General features: G+C 43.7%; 1 protein-coding gene across 7 annotated transcripts in view; it reads right to left on the bottom strand.

The window, feature by feature from the left end:
* The window catches only part of TCF3 (transcription factor 3), a 129,787-nt gene that overhangs the window by 22,487 nt on the left and 88,955 nt on the right, over positions 1-18,345 (bottom strand). For all 7 annotated transcript variants that reach the window (XM_081938419.1, XM_081938418.1, XM_081938416.1 and 4 more), the window contains 3 exons: positions 8,466-8,568; positions 6,958-7,097; positions 4,429-4,555 (listed from right to left, as the gene is read on the bottom strand). In XM_081938419.1, coding sequence (XP_081794545.1) covers positions 4,429-4,555; positions 6,958-7,097; positions 8,466-8,568 — 370 coding nt within the window. The remainder of the gene's footprint in view (positions 1-4,428; positions 4,556-6,957; positions 7,098-8,465; positions 8,569-18,345) is intronic.

The following is an 18,345-nucleotide window of genomic DNA, read 5'->3' on the forward strand; positions in this document are numbered from 1 at the left end:
CAAAAGCCCAATTGGGCTTATTATCCAAGGAGGACTTATTTTCAGGGAAACTGGATATGAATGAACAAACCACAAGAAATTCTGAGTTTGGAACACCCCCACTGGAAAGTCTCAGTAAAAGCCTCTTGAATATGTTTGTTTTGTTGAAACTAGAAACATATTGAGTATTCTTCATGCAGCATCCCCTTGATCACCCATTCTTTATTGGAGATATGCCGATGTACATGGCATGGCCATTCATGATAGGTGCTACTTACCATCCAATTTACAGAAAAACATACCAAATAAATTATTTTTAATGTATCAAGGATAGAATCAATCTACAACCAGGGAGAAATTTCCTGCCAGTAAAAACAATTAATCAGTGGAACAGCTTGCCTCCAGAAATTGTGGGAGCTTCAACACTGGAGGTTTTTAAAAACAAATTGGGCAACATTTGTCTGAAATGGTGTAGGGTTTCCTGCCTGAGCAGGGGGTTGGACTAGAAGACCTCCAAGGTCCCTTCCAACTCTGTTATTCTCTTTTATTATTCAAGTAGGAGACAAAAAAATGCATTTTAGCTTCATTGTTGCTCCTGCTGGGAATTTTAACTTAAAAAAAAATATTACTGTATTCCAATTGTTTATAGGTTGGGTGTTATGTAGCTGTGACTACCACCTCCCAAACATTATGACTATAGGAAATAAAGCTAAGAGCCAAAACATGTTTCAAGTTCCCATTTTTTTATATAAGAAAGAACACTCAAATGTCTCATGTTATCCAAAACTTGGGACAAAGTGTTAGAACATGGAAACACTTTGCCAAACCCAGAGAATTCACATTTTATTCATTTCATCCAGTTACAATGCACTGAAAAGCCAGGCTCAAAGTGACTAGTAACAGGAGGGGGAAAAATCACATTAAAATAGAACCCATTATAAATCAAACAGAACAAAGCAATGGTACCCAAAGGAACAGCTACGACATTAAATCCATAGAATGTCCGTCTCCCATCTGCCTTTGGGGTTGGGATGAATGCAAATGCTTAGGAAAACATGAGAGAGATGTAGTTTTTTTTTCCTGTTCCTTGGCTAAAACATCTCTTTGCTCTACAGAAACAGGATCGGAGGCTCTAACTGGCCCCTTTCCACTCAGATTTTGTGACAAGGGGGCAGGATGTGTCCATGAAGGGGGGAGTGATGATGTTTGGTGACTGTTGTTGTTAGTTGCGAAGTCATGTCTGACCCATCACAACATTCCTCCAGGCCTTCCTGTCCTCTACCATCACCCGGAGTCTATTTAAGCTCAGGCCGACTGCTTCGGGGACTCCATCCAGCCACCTCGTTCTCTGTTGTCCCCTTCTTTTGCCCTCCATTGTTCCCAGCATTAGGGAGGGAAGGGAGTCCTTCCTTCTCATTAGGTGGCCAAAGTCTTTGAGTTTCATCTTCAGGATCTGGCCTTCTAAAGGGTTGATCTCCTTTAGGACTGACCGGATGGATCGCCTTGCAGTCCAAGGGACTCACAGGAATCTTCTCCAGCACCAGAGTTCAAAGGTCTCAATTCTTTGGTGCTCAGCGTTCCTTATGGTCCAACTTTCACAGCCATACATTGCAACTGGGAAAACCATAGCCTTGACTATACGCACTTTTGTTGTCAGGGTGATGTCTCTGCTTTCTAGTATGCTGTCTAGATTTGCCATAGCCTTCCTCCCCAGGAGCAATCATCTTTTAATTTCTTGGTGACTGGACACTCAGGGCCAAATCCTTTCCTGGGGAAACTGATCAGTCAACTCCCAGTGACTTTCCACCACCAACCACTTCCTCCAAATCTATAGAAGGAGTTAGAGGCCCTTTCAAAGGGATGGCAGGTCTTTATTTAATTCCTTAATTGCTGGGAAATTATTTATTTGTATCCCGCGTTTATTATGTTTACAAATAACTCAAGGCATCAAACGTACCCAATAAACCTTCCTTCCCCCCATTTTCTCCACAAGAACCACTCTGTGGAAGTTGGTTGGGCTGAGAGAGAGTGACTTGCCCAAAGCTACCCAAGCCAGCTTTCATGCGTTAAGGTGGGACTCAAACCCACATCTTGCCACTTTTACTAATTGTTCATAAACTAACTTGTTCATTTTATTAAATTAAAAACGCTAAAGGATTTGTAACAGGTTCACATGAGAATGAGGTGACTAGAAGGCTGGATTCAGCATCAGCCCCCAGCATTTTCCCAATGGATCGAAATCACCCGGTCTCGTCTTCCCTGATCCGCATTATCCCCCCCGCCCCGCCTTCTAATCCTTGTTTATAACAGCAACTCCCAGGGACGGCTGCATTTGTCCCACTTGGGTGCCTCTAGGATTTGTCGGGCCTCTATGACCGAGGTTGATTAAATTAAAAACGGGCACTTCCTTAAGTAAGTCAAGTCAAGGCCACCTCCACTTCCAACCATTTTGAGGGATCTTACAGATGAATCAAGGTGGCAGTTAGTCTCTTTCCTCCCCTCCCCAAGCAGCCGTGTGAGGGGGAGGTCAGGAGGATTAAGAACAAGTCTTCAAGTCTATATGTAATAAACGTGTGAGGGATGAAGATTCTATGTCTGGCTGTCAAAAAGGGGAGACATCACTAAGTACGTTCCCCCAGACAGGGGCTTAAAGCTAAATAGATCTATTTCCGTCTGCTGGGCTCCCCTGGCCCAAAGCCACTCTTGAGGGATTAACCTTCATGTGCCAGGAAGACACGAGAAGGGGAGGAATTTGCATTAGAAGAGTGGCAGGGCACCCAAAGCAGGTTATGTGGGTGGGTGATTAGGAAGCAGACACGTCCAGAGTTATTTCTGCCCCATTCTTCTCCCTCCCACCATCGTGGGTGCCCCATAGCATGCTTCCAACTCTAAAATCCACCCAAGTGCTTGAAATTTCTTCAACAGTCTCACAGTATTCGAATATCTCAGGGGTTGCCACAAAGAAAGAGGGGGTCAATCTATTCTCCAAAGCACCTGAAGGTAGAACAAGAAGCAACAGGTGGAAACTAATCAAGGAGAGGACCAACCTAGAATTAAGGAGAAATTTCCCCTTCCAGTTACAACAATTAAGCATAGAACGACATGCCTCCAGAAGCTGTGGAGGTTTTTAAGAAGACATCCGACAACCACTTGTCTGAAATGTGTATAGGGTTTCCTGCCTGAGCAGGGGTTAGATTAGAAGACCTCCAAGGTCCCTTCCAACTCTGTTATTCTGTTAGTCTGTTATTTTAATCTTATTGGAACTCCTGCTTTCAGTCCTAAATTTTGTGACCACATGTTCACAAAGTCAAGATGTTGGTTTCCATTGCTTTGCTGCGGCTACTATTTTAACCCTTCTCTCTCTGTCTGACGTAAAATTAAACAGAATGAAGAAATATTTTATGAATAACTCTTCAGTTCAATCAGAGAAATGGGTTTTTATGCAAGCTATTTGATCTTGAAAATATGTAGTCCCTCCAATTTGGATTCTCAAACTTTATAATTTCCTACGGCAGGAAAAAAAAATGAAAATGAAAAAGAAAGGAAAAAAAAACGCTTACCGTATTTTTCAGAGTATATGACGCATCTTTTTCCCTCAAAAGAGAGGGTGAACATCTGGGTGCGTCTTATACACTGAAAACAGCATTGTTGGCCTCCTGAAACCCCGCCCCTTCCCCAAAATGGCCGTGCATTGCCTTTAGGAGGCTTCCAGAGTGCTCCTGGGGCCATTCCCCCCCCCCCAGCACTCTATAAGCCTCCTAAAGGCTATGCATGCTCTTTCTTTGACAAAAAACGGGCCCATTTTCACAAAAAACGTGCCCCCCCCCCCAAATTGGTGAAAAACAGGCCATTTTTGGAAGGGCGGCAGAGTGTAAACACTCCTTCCGTCAGAAACTTAAAACCTACCTATTCCAGCTAGCCGGCTTGGCCTAATTCCATCTTTCCCACCTCAGTTTTATTTCTAAATTTTTTAGGATTGGTTTTAGCGTCTGTTTTTAATGTTTTTAATTTTTATAAATTTGTACAGGGGTTGTTTAATTTGATTTTTAGCTATGTATATGATTGTTTGTATGTTTTTAAATTTATTCCCGTACACCGCCCCGAGTCCTTCCAGGGAGAGGGGGCGGTCTAGAAATTTAATTAATAATAATAATAATAATAATAATAATAATAATAATAATAATAGTCCTAGGCCCCTGGGTGGGACCCGACTAGTAATTAATGCCAAATCCGGCGAAACAACTGGCTGCTGTGATACACTTCTGTTGATGCAATAATAATTAATAATAATAATAATAATAATAATAATAATAATAATAATAATAATAATAATAATAATAATAATAATAATTTTAATTTGCCTCTTCAAAATCGTGGTGCGTCTTATACTCTGAAAAATACGGTTAAATGTGTTTCCATGGCTTTGGAGAAATAAGACCAAACACTTACCCATGACATTTTCTGTCCCACCAATCGGGGGAGTATGGCTGGACACTCCATACTGAGTGGAGGCTGAAGAAAATCCAGGGACGGATGGGAGCCCACCGTTGACTTCGCCCGAATGCATCTGATAATTCTACAAGGGAACAAAGGAAGGGATTTAGAAAAGGAGGAAGCGGGATACACAACGTGTATCTCGCCTTCCAAACACGCTTTAGAATTTTAGGCGATAAAAAGCTTCAGGATTGACTCCTCCTTCTCTCAACGTGAACCTCAGGAAAGTAGCACAGGCAGTCCTCAACTTACGACCACAACTGAGCCCAACACTTCGGTTGTTAAACAAGGCAGCTGCTAGGAGAGTTTAGCCCCATTTTTGAAAAAAGAAAATAAAACTGTGAAGTTGAACTCCTAACAAGATGAATGCCTATGGGGCAGAGGTGTGTTCCCACCGGTTCGGACCGGTTCGGCTGAACCGGTAGAGGTTTGGTGGCCGGGGTTGCTAGAACCGGCAGCGACTCAGGCCTGCCACGCCCCAGGAACGGTTCTCCTACGGGGCCGCCATCTTGATATGTGCAGAACAATTGTAATTGTACAAATGCATTTTTTTAACAGTTTGCACATGCACAGACCTAGTTTTGTGCAAATGCGCACGGAGCACATGTCTGGCGTGCATGCAAGGGAAGCGAGCATGTACAGGCAAATTTTATGCGCACACCGAACCGCCAGTAATGCCGGGATCAACCCCCACCCCCCGCTATGGGGATTCTCAATCATCCCAGTCAGGATTGTCCCACGAGTGCTTTTTACAAAAGGCAATAGACTTCCTTGTTTTGTTTTTTTCCTTGAAAGCGTTTCGCTTCTCATCCAGGAAGGTATTTTTTTCAATTCTAACTTGTTCAGTTAGAACTGAAGAAGCTTCTTGGATGAGAAGCGAAAGGTTTTCAAAGAAAAAAAAATAAAACCAGTAGTTGAGTTGTGTTTTGGAAAAAGCATCTTTGGGACTAACAAGATGAAGTTTTTGTTTGTACAGAAGTCATTTGCTCCCCTTGATGCCGGATGACACAGCATTTCTCCCTGAAGGAAGAAGCCTGGAGTATTCTGGAACTCACAACTATGATAGTAGATTTTAAGATTTAATAGCCAGAAGATGAAAATGTAAATAAAAATATATATATGAAAATGCAGGATTGAACAGAACTGATAGAGAAAACTGGTTTAAAGATTGAGAAAGTAGTAAAATATTTGGGTGTCATTATGACAAATAGGAATTATATGTTATTTCAAAGCAATTGTGTGAAGACGTGGAATGAAATTTACAAAGACAAGCTAAGATGTTAGAAATGACATGTGCCACTATTGGGGAAAAAATTCTGTGATAAAGATGAATGCCTTGTCCAGAATGATGTTTCTGTTTCACACAATACTTGTTTTGACAACTGACGTATCATTTAAACAATGGGCAAAAGATACATTTAAGTTTGCATGGCAAAGGAGAAAGCTAAGAGTTAAATGTAAGGTTTTATCAAGATGTAAAGAGGAGGACTTGGGTTGAAATTGTTAATTTGCAATGTATTGTTAGGTTTGGATGAAAGAATGGATGGACGTGAGAAATAAAAGACTTTTAGAGTTAGAAGAACATTACCTGACATATGGGTGGCATGGACACTTGTTGTGCAATGAAGTCAAAGTTAGTGTAGATTCCAAAAATTGTTATGCGAGACAATTTTAGGAATAAGGAATAGATACCAAATCAGACTGTGCCTGAAAACACTGCTAGGGCTCTCAAAACAAAGAAGCATTTTACAGGCAGAAAATAATAGGTAAGGATAGATGGATAACCGATGGTCAGATATTACAACTTTATCAAGGGGAAGAAATATAAAATCAAGAGTACAACTGATGATAAAGTCAATGGTTTTCTTGATTTAAAGATGACTCAAAATAAAGAATTCATGGTACCGAACAATGCAAGGTAGAATTTGACACGGAATAGCAGGGAGATTACTGCATGCGTGCACTAAACAAATGGTTGTTAAGTCGAGGACTACCTGTATAGAATCTTCCTATTTCTACACGTACTCACAAGCACACCAGAGTTTTTATACAGGGGTGGGCTGCTGGGAGTTCGCAGGAGTTCGGGTGAATTTCTAGCTAAATTCCGTGCAGTTCAGAGAACCCTCCAATCCCACCCCTGGCTGGCCCTGCCCACCCTGTGCTACCCACCCCTTCCCAACGGCCCATTTTGGATGAGGGTAAGTGCAGGGTGCGCACAGAGGCTTGGGGAGGGCGAAAAATGGGCCTACCGGAAGTTTGGGCAGGCCAGAAACGGGCACATTTCCGGCCTCCAGAGGGCATCTGGAGCATGGGGAGGCCGTTTTCTCCCTCCCGGAAGCTTGTAGAAAACCTCCAGAGTGAGGGGAGGATAAACACACACCCCTATGGTGCAGGCGGCTGACTACGCCACACTCACCATGGCCACACCCACCCAGCAGAGAACCCCTTGCTAAAATGTTTGAAGCCCACCCCTGGTTTTATTACCATGCGTTCATGCTGGTGAAGATTGCTGAAGTTGCTAGACTGGGGAAGCGGGGAGGAAGAAGCGCCCAAAATGGCCCCATAATTCGACTGGCTCATGCTGCTGGAAGAACTCCACAGATCTGCCGAATTGTGAAGCCCATCTGCAAGACAGAAAGAGAAGGATCAGAAACAATTGGGTGGAAGAGCTCGGCTACCCACTCTGCTTCACAAGTAGGAGAAGGTTTCATAACTGGAAATCTGCAAATCTACATTTGAATAGGCAGACACTAGAGATCTCAAAGCCCAAGATAAGGTTTTTTTAAACGCCAGGAAGCCAAAGGAATTGCTGAAGAGGGTTCAGCTAAGGATTAGGCAGCTGAAGCTTCAGTCCAACATCCTTTTTCCCCACCAGAAGCCCTTAAGATAAGACTTCCCCAATCTGGAACCCTTCAGTCATGCTGGACTGCAAACTCTCAGAATTCGCCTGCGGTCATTTTAATTATTCATTTTCAAGTATGGTATCTGTAATACTATGAGATATTGCATATACAGCAGTTCTCAGCTAATAACCATTCTTTTATCCCGAAAGTGCATTTCCAAGAGGCAACTGGACTTCCTTGTTTTTTTCTTTGAAGACGTTTCGCTTCTCCTCCAAGAAGCTTCTTCAGCTCTGACTGGATGGTGGGGAATGTAAAGATTTATACTCCTTGCACACAGCTGGCCATTTTCTGCAAGGAACAATTCATAACAAGAAGGAATATAAATCCTTCCATTCCCCACTGTCCCGTCAGAGCTGAAGAACCCTCTTGGATGAGAAGTGAAACATCTTCAAAGAAAAAACAAGAAAGTCCAGTTGCCTCCTGAAAAAAAGCACCTTTGGGACAATCATGACCTGGATGTTTTAGAATCTCTACAAACCATTCTTTTAGTGACCGGCAGCAAAACGGCACTGAAAAAAAGTGACTTATCACTATTTTTTGACACTTATGACCCCATTGCAGTAACCTTTGTAGTCAAACGATCAAAATTTGGGTGCTTGGCAACTGGCATGTAGTTATGACGGTTACAGGCTCATGTGATCACCTTCGGTGACCTTCTGACAAGCAGAGTCAACGGGGAAGCCAGATTCACTTAACAATCATGTCACTAAAGTGACAACTGCAGTGGTTCACTTAACAACCGTGGTAAGAAAGATCGTAAAAGAGAGGCCAAACTCATTTAGCAACTGTCTAGCTTAGCAATGGAAATTCAGGACTCAGTTGTGGTCGCAAGCCGAGGACTACCTGTAATGGCAACGACTTCATGACATATAAGAAATTTTTTTTGCCCCACCCCATTTTCTCCAAGTCCAGCTTTTTCCAACCAACACTCCCCAGAACTACCAATTGCAAATCCCAGAATTCCTCAGTTCAGCATGGCCATTGCAGAGAAGTCTGGGAATTGGTCAACCCCTGCACTCCCCGCCTCCCCGGGCCAGCATGCGTAAATTAAAGGACAGCTATTAAAGTTGAATTCTTTAGGTTACCTACCTGGCATGTAGAAGGCTCCAGGGTAGACGGTGCTGGGAGGCTTGGAAGGTGCGTAGTTGGCTGAGTCCCTGCTGTATTCATCACCTGAGTTGGGTGGATACACCTGGGGGGGAAAACAGGCAGAATTTAACTTTTTCCAACTTATGTTTCCAGTGGCTGGCTGGGGAATTCTGGGAGTCGAGGGCCACACAAAGTCGCAAAAGTTGAGAAACCTTGATTTAAAGCAGGGGTCTCTAACCTTGGCAACTTTAAGACTTGGCAACCTTGGCAACTTTAAGCCAGCTTTGCTGGCTGAGGAATTCTGGGAATTGAAGTCCACAAGTCTTAAAGTTGCTAAGGTTGGAGACCCCTGCTTTAAAAGTCTTTATATTAGATTGTTATTTTTCATGAAAGTTGAACAGTGAGATGGTTATAAATTCAAGAGATCCCTTCCCTATGCCCAAAATGAGTACCGCATTTAAAAATGCTAAGAGGTCTAGAATCAAGACCACGTGAAGTGTTAATACTTTATAATGCCTTGGGGTAAGGCCACACTTGGAATACTGCATCCAGTTTTGGTTGCCACGATGTAAAAAAGATGTCGAGACTCTAGAAAGAGTGCAGAGAAGAGCAATAATGATGATTAGGGGACTGGAGACTAAAACAAATGAGGAACGGTTGCAGGAACTGGGTCTGTCTAGTTTAATGAAAAGAAGAACTGGAGGAGACATGACAGCAGTGTTCCAATATCTCAGGGGTTGCCACAAAGAAGAGGGAGTCAAACTATTCTCCAAGGCACCTGAGGGTAGAACAAGAAGCAATGGGTGGAAACTAATCAAGGAGAGAAGCAACTTAGAACTGAGGAGAAATTTCCTGACAGTTTGAACAATTAATCAGTGGAACAGCTTTCCTCCAGAAGTTGTGAATGCCCCAACACTGGAAGTCTTTAAGAAGATAGCCATTTGTCTGAAACGGTATAGGGTTTCCTGCCTAGGCAGGGGGTTGGACTAGAAGACCTCCAAGGTCCCTTCCAACTCTGTTATTCTATATTCTATCTTCTTTACATGTGAAACCATATTAAAAAGGGAATCATGTTAGGACTGATTAGCAGATTTATAGCCAACTCCTTGATCCAGCCTGACAGATTAACATTCCTGCAGGTGTTTTAGAACTCTTGCTTCCCATCATCTCCATCCGTCAGCCATGAAGTCTCAACAAACCAAGGAGAATTCCCAGTAGAGAAAGGTGGCTTAAGAAGATGACAGATAACCTGGTAAACATAGAAGTTGATATTTGCTCTCTGTTCCCTGTTATCAACTGATCCACTGAAAAGAAAATACTCTCTCCCAAACATATGGATCATTCATTCATCAGAAGTCCCTCAGAGTAAAACACTGCCTGTGGATTAAGCAATGAGAATTATGCAGCTTGACTCTAGCTTGACTCAATGCAGAATATCGGTGGTCCTTGACGTACAACCACAGTAGAGTGCAAAATTTCTCTTGCTAAGCGCGAGAGTCCTCAAATGAGTTTTGTCCCATTTTACGACCTTTCTTGGCATAGTTGTTAGCTAAAGCTCTGCAGTTGTCAAATTAGTAACATTAGAAACACCTGTTTCGGCTAGCCGGCCTGGCATAACTCGACAACTTATCCACCCCTAGGTCATTTTTAATTGTTAATTTTAGTTTTTAAACTATTAATGTTATTGAGGTTTTAACCTTTTTCAGTATTGTAATTATTTATTTATTTTTTACCTCCTCTGTATGACACTGTGTTGACTGTTGCTTGTGTACGTCGCCCCAAGTCCCTGTGGGGAGAGGGGGCGACTAATAAGTTTAATTAAATAAATAAATAAATAAATGATCCTTATGCAAATCTGGCTTCCTCAGGTTTGTCAGAAGGTGGCTCTGCAACCATCCTAAATGCACGCCAGCTGACAAGGGCTCTGATTTTGATCGTGCAACCTTGGGGACGCTGCAATGAGCTTGGGAAAAAATGTTCGTAAGTCATTTTTTTCCAGTGTCGTCGTAACTTTGAATAGTTGCTAAATGAATGGTCGTAACTCAAGGACTTCCTGTACATATATGTGTGTGTGTGTGTGTGTGGAGGGGTTGCTTTGCAAACTACTGGAAACACAGGGAGCTGTGAATTATTCAGTAAAGTCCAATGGAAGCAATATATTAGCTTTTATGAGGATGGGCTTTCCGATGAGAATTTAGTCATCTCTACCAATGCAACCCATGTTGAGTTGACGCTTGGACAACACTGCAAAATCCTTCCATAAAACTTCACAAAGGCCTATTGAGAGATCTTGCTGACTCTAGCTACACAACACAGCGCAGGTTACTCCCAACAAGCTAGTGGGGCACAATCTACCAACCCAACAACAGCAGGGACATACAAGCTTCACCACCATTAATGCCACAGTAGAGACTCAAGTATGAGTTCATACATGTTTCCTTCTGGTTTTCCTCCAACCGTGCTTGATGTCTCTTTTTGCTCATTCATCTCCAGAAGGAACAGAAGACCTTAAAAGCACTGTGGTCACTTCCATATTTCAGAGCTGGAGCAAGTGTTTAGACCTCTCTCCCAAAGAGTAAGGTTCTACATTTAGGCAACAAAAACGGAATGCACAGGTACAGTATAGGAGGTACCGTGCTCAATAGTAGTAACTGTGAAAGGGATCTTGGAGTCCTAGTGGACAACCATTTAAATAGGAGCCAGCAGTGTGCAGCAGCTGCCAAAAAAGCCAACACAGTTCTAGGCTGCATCAACAGAGGGATAGAATCAAGATCACATGAAGTGTTAATACCACTTTATAATGCCTTGGTAAGGCCACACTTGGAATACTGCATTCAGTTCTGGTCGCCACGATGTAAAAAAGATGTGGAGACTCTAGAAAGAATGCAGAGAAGAGCAACAAAGATGATTAGGGGACTGGAGACTAAAACATATGAAGAACAGTTGCAGGAACTGGGTCTGTCTAGTTTAATGAAAAGAAGGACTAGGGGAGACATGATAGCAGTGAGCCAATATCTCAGGGGTTGCCACAAAGAAGAGGGAGTCAAGCTATTCTCCAAGGCACCTGAGGACAGAACAAGAAGCAATGGGTGGAAACTAATCAAGGAGAGAAGCAACTTAGAACTGAGGAGAAACTTCCTGACAGTTAGAACAATTAATCAGTGGAACAGCTTGCCTCCAGAAGTTGTGAATACCCCAACACTGGAAGTCTTTAAGAAGATGTTGGATAGCCATTTGTCTGGAACGGTATAGGGTTTCCTGCCTAGGCAGGGGGTTGGACTAGAAGACCTCCAAGGTCCCTTCCAACTCTACTATTGTATTGTATTGTATTGTATTGTAAATTGCTAGGAACTCCCCAGCACCTATGGGGATCTACTCAAACCTACCCACCTCCTGGAGCAAGCCCATGTTTAATGTGCCCTTCTATCCTTCTGGAGTTGAGGATGGAAGGGATCCAACCATTGCAAAAGAATCACTGAAATGTCCTCAAAATTTAGATTATACACCAACTGTTCTGAGGAGAAGACAATATCCAAAGTATGACCAAACTTTACCTAGGATAGGTTCATGGCTGTCATGGAAACTGAATCCCTAAGTTTTCGCAGGATCCCACATAAAGGCATGGAGATTAAGACACACACACACACACCCAACATTTTAAATCAGGGAACTCCAAAACCAGCCTTGAATGAAGGCTCAGGAGTTGAGGAAAGGTGGATGTTATCCTCTACAGCTGGAATGTCCAATCTTGGCAATTTTAAGAGCTGTGGACTTCAACTCCCAGAACCGGCTAAGGAATTCTGGGAGTTGAAGTCCACCAGTCTTACAGCCGCCAAAGTTGGATACCCTTGTTCTATAGGCAGAATCCCTACAGCACAGGGGTATCAAACTGGTGGCCCCAAGGGCCAGGTGTGCCACGCGCAGGCCACGCCTACCCCAGCTCTGCGAATGGGGAAAATGTCACGAAACAGCAACAGGACACAGCGAGTTTGACACTCGTGCCCTAACAGGTCTCTCCAGTTCCACATTTTGGCAATCACAACCCACCCCTTCTGAAGCAAAACTTCTTTTGAAGATTATCCCCACTCTTCCAACCCCACCTTGGGATTATAGCTGACGCAAGGCCCAAACAGAGTGTGGCTAAATCTTTGAGAGCGCTGTTGCCCTCATCCAATCAGGTTTGAGCAATGATCTCTCAACTCTTCTTTCTTTTGGACCAAATTGGCAAGAGTGATTAATACAATACAATACAATAGCAGAGTTGGGAGGGACCTTGGAGGTCTTCCAGTCCAACCCCCTGCCTGGGCAGGAAACCCTATACGGTTTCAGACAAATGGCTATCCAACATCTTCTTAAAGACTTCCAGTGTTGGGGCATTCACAACTTCTGGATTCTATCAGCGGTTCCCATCAACGCCGTTCTGAGGTTCATTAGCGCTCCCGAGTCCTCCCACTACGTCAAGGTAATTGCCCTTGGGGAAGTTGGGTATCGGTTCCAAGAACAGCTTCCCATCCAGCTTTAACTACCAAAATACACAAGTGCCTAAAGACAAAGCTGAGGACGCCAACCATTAGTGGGAAGCACTGTTTCCTGTTTTATAGCTCAACTTTCTAGTCCTTAAGGATAGAGAAGGGCTTGCAAGTTCCCAACTGATGGGGAGCTACATTTCTGTAGCTTCCTGCCAAAGGGGAAAAAACTCACAGCACCTTTCTTGGATATCAGGTCAAAACAAATGTTATCTCCCCTCCACATCAAAATTTTGCAAGATGATGTTCTTTGTTTAATCTCTTGGTTCTGGATGGTTTAAGGAGTGGCACACCTCTGTAACAGGGTGTCTCCCCCCCTTTTTTTTTGGGTGCTGCTGCCTCTATGCGTTTGGGAGAGATTTTATCAATGTTGAGCTACAATTATAGCGATTAATCTCTGAAGGGTAAAAAGAGGAAGACATTTTAAATGTCTGTTTCATTTGCAAAGGCGGGCAAATATATGGGGGGCAAATGGCAAAGTCTAACTTTCTTGGTGTAAACGCTGGAATTCCTCTTTTCAGAGGACAGGGCAGGAGCAGGAATAGTGCTACACAAAGTACAACTGGCTAGGATCCGTGTGAGATGTGGTTTTTGATGGCTGGATGCCAATCAACATTTTTTGGGAAGGCAAGGGCTGTGAGTGGGCAGGATCCAGTGATGCAATAGAGGCAGGTCAAAACTTTGCGCTGTTTTTCCCCCTCTGGGTTTTTTGGTGTGTGTGTGTGTGTGTGTGTGAGATGTGCGTGCATGAGTCTTTGTTTAGCTGGGTTCAATCTATTTTCAGCTTTGGCTTTGAACAATTCAAAATGGAAGGAACTCAGGATGTCAATTTTGGGCAGTGCAGGTTGGAGCAGACCTCAGCCAAGGCAGAAAAAGAAACTAGAGGGGTTACAGGTAGTCCTCAACTTACAAGCTTTTGTTTAGTGACTATTGAAGGCACAACAGCGCTGAAAAAAACCTATTGCAGCAGATTCGGGTGATAGAAATTCAGGCACTTGGCAACCAGCATGTAATAATGGGGGCACGTAATCACCATTTGCGACCCCCCCCCCGCCAGCGTCCTTCCAATGGGAAAACTGGATTTACTTAATGACCGTGTGTTTACATAACTGCAGTCCTTTGCTTAACAACCATGGCAAAAAGGTCATAAAAATTGGGCATCACTCATTTAACAGCCGCCTTGTTTAGCAATAGAAATTCTGGTTCCAACTGTTGGTTGTAAGTCAAGGATAGGGAGTTTACACACAAACAACTGGCAATTGTGGTCTTCACTCCAAAAACTGGCAAAGGGTTGGGTTTTTTTGGAAGCAGGAATAAAGGCTAGATTAGCTTTAGTTCTGATTCTGGAAACAACAAAGGCAGGCAAGCTTTTTGTGGTGTGTGTGTGTGTGTGTAGGTGCCTTGAAAAAAATTAGACCTCTGAAGATCTCCAACACACATCATTATGAGAAACTACCATGCTTGGCCTTATTTTCGGGGAAGTCTTATCATTTTTGAGGTGCAGGAGGTGGTGAACGTGGTCCCCTCATGGCTGCTGCTGTGTTGCAAAATTTTCAGGAAGGTCTTTTTTGTGGGGGAGGACTTATTTTAGCGCATGTGCTCAAAAGCCCGATTGGGATTATTATCCGGGGAGGTCTTATTTTCAGGGAAACAGGGTAGTAACCATCAATACTCAAGCTTAGCAGGAGTACCTACTTGATTCCTTCTTTCCCCCGAAGGGATTTAAGATGGCAGCTAAAAAAAAAAAAAAAAGCCTTGAAAATTCAGGAGAGACATCCTTGTCCGGATGAAATGGCCAAGCAGTTAAGCAAGATTCAAAATCGCATCAGTTAAAACAAATACTGTAAATTGTCTTCTCAGAACAGAGTAAGCCTGTGCTTGAAATGGCAAGTGAAAGGCAAGGCTTTGGGTTGGCTGGGAGGCACAGTCAAAAACACTCAGCATCAAGAGATTTTTTTTGGGGGGGGGGGGAGGAGGAAGAGACTGAGCAGCAGGCAACGCAACTTGCCAGCAGAAATTTCTTGCAGAATTGCTTCTAGGTAGAGCAAAAACCTGGTCTTTGGGCTGGAATGTTAATTGCAAAAGGCTCATCTGCTTTGTACAAGAGTTTTTGCATCTGTCTGTGCATTTCTAGGGCAGTGGGAAAGATCTCTCCCTGCTTTAAATCCTAGAGTGTCTCCCCACCCTCCAGCTAAGGTTGAACGACACTTCCTGTCCTTTCTGCCCACTGGCCACACGTTTCTATTACTATTTGGGTATCTCTAGTTCACCAGTTAACTGAACATCTTGGTTAGAATAGCAGAATAACAGAGTGGGACCTTGGAGGTCTTCTAGTCCAACCCCCTGCCTAGGCAGGAAATCCTACATCACTTCAGACAAATGGTTATCCAACATCTTCTTAAAGACTTCCAGTGTTGGGGCATTCACAACTTCTGGAGGCAAGCTGTTCCACTGATCAATTGTTCTAACTCTCAGGAAATTTCTCCTTAGTTCTAGGTTGCTTCTCTCCTTGATTAGTTTCCACCTGTTGCTTCTTGTCCTGCCCTCAGGTGCTTTGGAGAATAGCTTGACTCCCTCTTCTTTGTGGCAACCCCTGAGATATCGGAAGACTGCTAAGCTGGGGGCAAGCTTTTACCACCCTCCTCCTGTGGAGAGATTAATGTCCAGCTACCAGGAGTCACTTGGGTGACTGTGCAGAAATGGGATAAATAAATAAAATTCCAATGTATCTGGAGGAGAAGGATGGAGAATTGTTCACATTATAGAAGATGATGGTCTCTCAATATCTGGTCCTCTTCAGATATGCTGACTTGTTTTTACAACATCCTCAACCAGCATTGAGAAGAGCCTAATGCTGGGGAAGATTGAGGGCAAAAGAAGAAGGGGACGACAGAGAAGGAGGTGGCTGGATGGAGTCACCGAAGCAGTCGGCGTGAGCTTAAATGGACTCCGAGGGATGGTAGAGGACAGGAAGGCCTAGAGCAGTGGTTCTCAACCTGTGGGTCGGGACCCCTTTGGGGGTTGAATGACCCTTTCACAGGATCGCCTAAGACAGGGGTGTCCAAACTTGGGAACTTTAAGACTTGTGGACTTCAACTCCCAGAATTCCCCAGCCAGCTATGCTGGCTGGGGAATTCTGGGTGTTGAAGTCCACAAGTCTTAAAGTTCTCAAGTTTGGACACCCCTGGCCTAAGACCATCAGAAAACACATATTTTCAGAAAAATACAGACAACATAAAATAATTTTATGGTTGGGGGTCACCACAACACGAGGAACTGTATTAAAGGGTCGCGGCATTAGGAAGGTTGAGACCCATTGGCCTAGAGGAACGTTGTCCATGGGGTTGCGATGGGTGGGACACAACTTCGCAACTAACAACAACCAGCACATTGGAGGACAGTGGGGTGCTCCTGTCCAAACAAACCCATGACATCAGGTATACAGGTAGTCCTCCACTTACAACCATTCGTTTAGTGACCATTTGAAATTACAACAGCACTGAAAAAGGGACATGACCCTTTTTTCACACTTACGACCGTTGCAGCAATCCCATGGTCACGGGTTCAAAAACCGGCCCCTTGGCAACTGGCTGATATTTATGACGGTTGCAGTGTCCCTGAGGTCATGTGATCACCTTTTGCGACCTTCTGGCCAGCAAAATACGAAGAGCAGGAAGCTTGATTCACTTAATAACCGTGTCACTAAATAACTGCAGCGTTTTCACTTAACCACCGTGGCAAGAAATGGCCGCAAAATGGGGCAAAACGCACCTAGCAAATGTCTGCCTTCCCCATGGAAATTTGGGTCGTAAGTCGAGGACTACTACCTATAATACCAAAATTATGCCTTTTTAAGATTGAACCAAGGCACCGGAACCCAGAGACCAAATCCTCAGCTTAAATATGACTAATCAAAGAAATGAAAAATGGGGGGGGGGGGGGGGAAAGCATCAGTCATGCCCTCTTTTGATACCGACCGAGGAGTTTCAGAATGAGGCACTGCTTGTAAAATTAGGCCCTCTCGAAAGATTCTCAGGCATTAAAAACAACGGGGTGGATTTCTGTTTCATTTGCATATCACGGGGGCGGTGTGTTTGGGCTGCGTTATCATCATCATCATCATTATTATTTTTTAAAGGATATTTCCCCCCCCCCCTGCGTGTTGGGCCTGTACATCTTCATGGGCCCTTGGATGGCCTCCTTAGGGAAGGCCCAACCTACTGTGTCAAAGGTAGAAGGATCGAATCCAAGAAAACCAACTTCCCTGACAATTGCAAATCTTTACCTTCTGCACTCTGTGTGTGTGTGTGTTTTGTGTGTGTGTGTGTGTGTGTTCAGGGGGGGAGAGAGAGGGGGAGATGTATACTACTAAAGAGGTGGGAGAAGGAAACAAAGCGGGGAGTTGGGGGGGGAAGAGAAGGAGAGCACTGAAGAGACTTAGGGAGGCAGTGCGGGGGAATGAAAACTCGCTGCAAAGAATAAGAAATCCAGTAAATTGCCTTTTCCTATAATTTGATTAAATAGCAGGAGCTGGGACTGGGACTCCAGCGAAGGAGGAGGAATAATAGCCGTGCGCCATCTGCCAGTGCCTGGCACCTGGCCAGTTCTCCAGGCAGCTGTGTGGTGCTGGGTTGGGAGGAGGGGAGGAAAGAGACAAAAAGGAAAAAAAAAGAGAGAAGAAAGAAAGAAAAAGAAAGGGGGGAGGGAAACAGGGAAGGGGGGAAATGCAGCTTAAAATTCAAGGCATTTCCAACTTCTCGTATTGGAAGACGGGGAGGATGGGTGGCAAGTTCCTTACTTCCCTTTAACAACCATCGTCTGGGGGGAAGGAAAGAGGGCTGAAACTCGGGAATTGGTCTGGGATTCGTAAAGTTTGCAGGTTAAATTAAACATTCTTCCCACCACCGCTATCTTCCCTCATAAACATTCAAGCCTTTCCTTTATGGAGGCGTCTGTGCTCCAGTCTCTAGCACCAAGACACCCAAACAGAGTAGTTTTCTGCCGCCACCATATTTTCTATCAAGGCTTTATTTGCAGAGCCAGGGAGGAGCAGAAGGGGGAATGGTTTTAAATAACAATTAAAAAAAAAGAGAGAAGGAAAATGGAAAGAGAAAGAAAAAGAATGGCCACATGCATCAAAATGATACTTGGCCAGGGTGTCACACTTAAGTGAATGGTTGTCGGTTTTTTTTTAAAAAAAGTTGGGCATGAAAAATAGGAATAAAAGAAGCAGGCCACGGATGTGTTTTCAGGTTAAAAAAAATGAAATGCAACATAAAGAAATAAGAAATCTTGATTCTCGTCTGTGTGCCTCTCTCTATTAAATTTTTTTCTAATTTCTGATAGGATTTTCA

The sequence above is a fragment of the Natrix helvetica genome, assembly GCF_964273705.1.
Source record: "Natrix helvetica genome assembly, chromosome: 1".
NCBI classification, from domain to species: domain Eukaryota; kingdom Metazoa; phylum Chordata; class Lepidosauria; order Squamata; family Natricidae; genus Natrix; species Natrix helvetica.